Source organism: Colias eurytheme, chromosome 28 (genome assembly GCF_061535395.1).
Source record: "Colias eurytheme isolate Ceu_HAF_F1 chromosome 28, ilColEury1 Martin Lab GWU primary, whole genome shotgun sequence".
In the NCBI taxonomy this organism is placed as follows: Eukaryota; Metazoa; Arthropoda; class Insecta; order Lepidoptera; family Pieridae; genus Colias; species Colias eurytheme.
Genome location: NC_143007.1, coordinates 239728 through 245462, shown reverse-complemented (window position 1 = coordinate 245462; position 5735 = coordinate 239728). Strand labels below are relative to the sequence as shown.

Sequence of the window (5735 nt, the reverse complement as noted above, 5' to 3'; positions counted from 1 at the left end):
GATTATTAGTGTAGATAGTAAATTATTTTTTGAAAAATAAGGTCATAAAGAAGTTTCACTTCTTACGTGTGTACTCTAGTACACGCACACATTTTTTTTTTTCTCGATCGTGTTTGAATCACAATAACTACCTATTATTGACTAATAAACACAGAACTCTAATCACAAAACACATGTTTATTTCTTTATTTCCAAGCAAAGTTCCGATAGCGAAGTTTACGATAACATACAAGTTCCGATAACTCGTATAGGTCATTGCCAGTCACTCCTAGCTGGTCTCTGAGCTAGCCATGTCGCCATATATTTATATATTTACTGTGTTACAAGTGATATTTTTCACAGTAAGTAATATTTTAACCAAGTTAAATATATTTCTTTATATAATGGTGTTTTTGACGCGCTTTTTGCATGTAGGTACCTAACCATGTCTTTAAACTCGATTTCGTAATTTGACAATACAATAATTTCATGAGCTTCAGCGTGTGTTTTTAGATTTTTTTACTATATTAATCATTATTATTCGATAACTTATTGCAATTAAGTTGTATAACTTGTATAACTTAATAGATGTTAAAAAAGTTCGCTTTACAAGTCGTTTTAAAAGAATTTAGAGGTCAAACGCTTTGTTAACTTGTTGGAAATTAACTTGTAAAACTTACTAAGCTTTATGGAGTAATTTGATTAATTGCTCATGCTATTTTATTGTGTATTGGGATTACCCTAAATATTATTTGATTGATTTGTTTACAAGGTACATAATTATACCTACTACAGACCACAAAAAATATCTTTTGTGTATTATATTTTGTTGCCTTAATCCATACTAATATTATAAATGCGAAAGTAACTCTGTCTGTCTGTCTGTCTGTTACTCAATCACGCCTTAACTACTGAACCAATTTGCATGAAATTTGGTATAGAGATATTTTGATACCCGAGAAAGGACATAGGATAGGTTTTATCCCGGAAATCCTACGGGAACGGGTTTTTCTTTGAAAACGCGGGCGAAGCCGCGTGCGGAAAGCTAGCAGTCTATATACATACGTAATATAATACTATCTGATATTCTAGACAGTACTGTCATATATATACGTGTAAGTTTAAATTATAAATATACCCTATATTAGTACCAAGGAGAATGTCCTGTCCCCTTGTACCTATAGTATCGATTTCAATTACCTTTGAAGATTGATTGACTTTAAATAAAAAAGAAGTTATATTTCAAGCTCGTTAGGTCGTTCAACTATAAGGCAAAAACGATTGAACGGGTTTTGATATGACATTAAATATAGATAATTTCTTGGTAATTTTCTTAAGGATACATGTCAATATGTATCCTTAGCGTAAGTACCTACCTGCCTCCAAATATATCTTATTTCATCAACAAAATAAATGGTGTAATGTTTTAATAAGTCTTAAAGTTATCAGCTCTATAAATGGACCTACCTACAACTTACACTTTATGTATCAATTCATATTATATAAAAAAATGCTTATGTACAATAATCGTTATTTAACTATTGATGAATCAAAAAATTATATACTCCCTATAACTATATGATTTATAATAATAATCATTGCCACAAAAAATCCACAAGGTTACATGTATAACTACATAAACAGCCATTATTAGGTATTAGCATGTATTAGGTTTAAATATAAATTGGGCGATTTTTATTCCATCATTTCGCAAAAAAAGGCGATCTAATAATAACGGTATATTCGACATGGTCTATCGCTCTTTAGATGTGTCAAGTTCGATAATAATTAATTATTAATTTATTAGTGAAAAGGATTATTAAAAAATTGTAGATTCGAAACGTTTTAACTTTTTTGTTCAATATCAATCATGTGTAATAAAATTAATAAAGTATCAAACAGGAGTTCTTTTGTTTTAAAACAATTAATTGATTTTAACATCATAAAAAGTAAAGAAATAAACGTAATTGGTTAAGCATGAGCTGCTAGGTACCTATTATTTAATCGTACATATATTTATTATATTTAATTGTTTTTCTTCTTCCAGCAAACAACAGCAGAGGCACCTCGATGGAAGCTGAACGACGGTCATGATATCCCAGCGCTCGCTCTCGGCACTTGGCTAGGAAATACCTCTAAGGTACATATAGTTAGTTAGGTAACTATATGAAACTGAAACAAAACATTTATTTTAATAATAAAAATCTTTATATAGGTACTTTCAATTACACTGTGTATGCCACTCAATTTATATAAACACAATACTTAAAACTATGGACAATTGTCGTCTAAAATAGGCCGAGCCCGTATTATGTAATAGGTATATAAACTAATTATTCACAATTAATATTTATTCAAATAAACTTTTTATTTACTTTAGAAGCTCTTTTGAGTCGCCAATTTACATAATTTAATATTTCTCAATGGTTGCAATCACGCGCTCAAAATTGCCCGAAGAAAAACTCTACCTACGCTTGTAAAGCAGAATTTTCTAATGCTAACTGCCACGAAATAAGTTAATTTTGAATAGATATTTTTCCAGACATTATTGACACGCCATTATTATCTTGTTTGTATGTAATCGACTTATTTCGACGCAATTTTGACCCACTTTAAGCAAACATTGTTAACTGATCAAGGATTGGTGACTGGTGTCAATACAAATTTCATGAAATTCTTATTGTAAAACACGCTTTATAGATTTTTATCACTCGATTCTGAATTTAGTGATACCTATTACTTCAATATATTAAAACTTTTTCCAACATGGCCGTCTCCAGCCGGTATCTGACGAGGTGGTACACGCAGTTCGCTGGGCCATCGACGCTGGCTACCGGCACATTGATACAGCATGGATCTATCATGTGGAAGACCAGGTCGGGAGAGGATTGAAGGGATATAAGCGAGAGGATATCTTTGTTACTACTAAGGTATGTTGTACTTGAAATATGCAATGCAGTATGGAATATTTAACACACACAAATACAAATGGAAGTTAACTAACTATTATAAATTTATTTACTTGTTAAATAGGCAGTTATGTAGTGTATGAAAGTATACATCTTGTGGGTTTTTTTGTAGGTAATAGGTAATCTCTGGGACTATTAGCCCGATGGTGATAAAAATTTTGTTCTTGTGACAAACAATATTTTTATTAGAAAGCTCCAGAAACCAGATTAAAGCTTCTAACATATTTTAATTGAACCAGATAGAAAAAGACTTATAGAAAATTAGATATCAAACTTGCTAAGAATGTTTAATTTAGCCAACATAGATACTAAAATTTTCAAAGAATAGAAATACCAATCAACCTGGATACGGGATCGAATTTATTATATTCTATTAATAATTTTCTAAATAATCATTTAAAAGAACTAAAATTATACCAATAAACTCTATCAAAGCTATGGAACGACAAGCACGCCCGTGACGCCGTGGTGCCCGCGCTTCGACAGTCGCTGAAGGACTTGCAACTGGACTATGTTGATCTGTACCTCATTCACTGGCCGGTTGGACAGTTTGTAAGTATAACAATAACATTATGCATGGGCAAATATGAACCAATTGTTGTTTGATAGGTAGGTAACTACTAGACGCCTTTAAATCATTAAAAGAAAATAGTATATGCTCTTTGGAAGCTTAATGCGTAAAACACTTGTATGCAAAAAGCATTAACTTGTTTTGTGGTGCATTAATGTGTCATTTAATATGAAAAGTTAGGTTCGATTTAACAATTACACAGAAATAGAAGTAAATTTTCAGCATTCTATATAAAGTGCGATATTATTCACATTATAACAATGCGATAAATTGGTCAAGGATCGGTGACACTACAACAATTACATAAGTTTTAAGCGTGTTCTTTAGTTTAGTTTTTCTTTAACCATATTAACTAGGTTTTATCAAATTCGAAGGGGAACCAAACCTACGACACCACAGACTACCTGGACACATGGCGAGGCATGATGGAGGCGAAGGAAATGGGCCTCACCAGGTCGATTGGACTCTCCAACTTTAACCAGCACATGATTGACAGGATCCTGGAGGCGGGGCTCGAGAAACCCGCGGCTTTACAAGTTGAGGTATGTATGGAAATTATTTATTTAACATATATTTATATATCTAACTACTAGAAATAGATATTTATTAACTACAAAAATGTAGCCCACATTTTGACGGTTTTATTTTACTAAGCGGACTATTTTTAAGTTATTTTATAGCTATTTTTCTTTTTATTATTATTTAATTAATAGCGAAAGTATTCCGATCGTATTTTCGCTTACAGACTTTGCTCACTTCGATTTTTCAACTTTATTATTGTTTCAAAGTTCAGTAGAAAACGAATGAGAAGGTACAATACCGCTTCAAAAATCGTAGAAAATACTATAAAAACTTATACAAGTTTCAATATTACTTAAATGTAGGTATGTATTGTATGAACAACTTCGAACGAACTTGTTTAGATAGATATGGTATGATTGAATGATCAATCATACCATATCTATCTAAAATTTAAATAATAATTAAAATATCCTTTCAGCTTAACCTGAATCTCCAACAACCAGCATTACTCGAGTATTGCAAGCAGAACTCCATAGTAGTGATGGGTTACACACCCTTCGGTTCGCTGTTCTACAACAAGGCCAAGTCAGATGCGCCCCCACCAAGGGTCGATGACCCCGCGTTGGTGGAAATCGCGAAGAAATATAATAAAACCGTTCCACAGATTACTTTGAGATATTTGGTAAGTTTGATAAATATTTTGTTATGGAATTATTGAAAAAACAAATTATTTCTTCAAAATAACATTAAAATAATTAATTTAGATCATTCATGTGCTTCATTCGATAACTTTGAAAAAAAAAACATGACATGATTTTGGCGCCAAATCTTGGCTTATTTTTTTTTAATATTTTTTTTTGCATTTTATGGTTTGTGTAACTTTGAAAATATTACGGATCCACTACGTATGTACCTATAGAATTCATAATAACATGTATCATTTTAAAGAAAGCTTTGATTTTTTGAACGTGAGTCAAAAACTACTTAGCAGGTCATGAATACGCATCCGAAACTATATTATAATAAGCCTTCATCCCCATTTCATTTAAAAATTATTATTAAACTATTAGAAATAATTGATCCATATATTTTTGGTGGTGTCTCAATCTATTTTTTTTTTATATTTTCAGGTGGAATTAGGAGTGATCCCACTTCCGAAATCGCTAACTAAGTCTCGCATCGAGCAAAACATCGATATTTTCGACTTTTCTCTTTCCGAATCAGACAAAAACATACTAAAAGGCTTCGACAAGAACTACAGGACAATACCACAGTATAAATGGTTGGATCACCCTTACTATCCTTTTGAAAAGCCGGAAAAACATTAATTTACTAACAAAAATAAATTTTGTTCTTGTGGGAAAGAAATGAAGACTAATCTATACATATTTTGTAAGTGATTTTTTGTAATGAAATCGTATATATAATTTAATGTGACATTAAAATATTGATTTTAAAAATGCGTTTCATTTCTTCGTCTCAAATTTAGTAGTGTAGTACAACTGAAATATATTTTTTTAATCATTATCATTAAAAATGTATGACATTTTAAATATTCAAGTTGCGTGTTTAAATGTTTAAACTCAATAGCTTTTTCCAATTTCTTATAATAATTGTGCTTAATTGATTTTTTCTATTTAAAATAATTGTACTAAGAAAAGGGAAGAACACCAATTTAATTAAAAAATAATAAA

At 30.9% G+C, this 5735-nt stretch overlaps 1 protein-coding gene across 1 annotated transcript; it reads left to right on the top strand.

The window, feature by feature from the left end:
- The first annotated feature begins 232 nt into the window (after nucleotides 1-232).
- On the top strand, nucleotides 233-5473 carry LOC149896402 (aldo-keto reductase AKR2E4-like). The gene is made up of 7 exons (XM_090117746.1): nucleotides 233-341; nucleotides 2027-2119; nucleotides 2760-2909; nucleotides 3384-3500; nucleotides 3894-4061; nucleotides 4520-4723; nucleotides 5172-5473. The coding sequence occupies exons 1-7, from the start codon at nucleotides 291-293 to the stop codon at nucleotides 5367-5369; spliced, it is 981 nt and encodes a 326-aa protein (XP_089973872.1). The 5' UTR covers nucleotides 233-290; the 3' UTR covers nucleotides 5370-5473.
- Nucleotides 5474-5735: the final 262 nt, after the last annotated feature.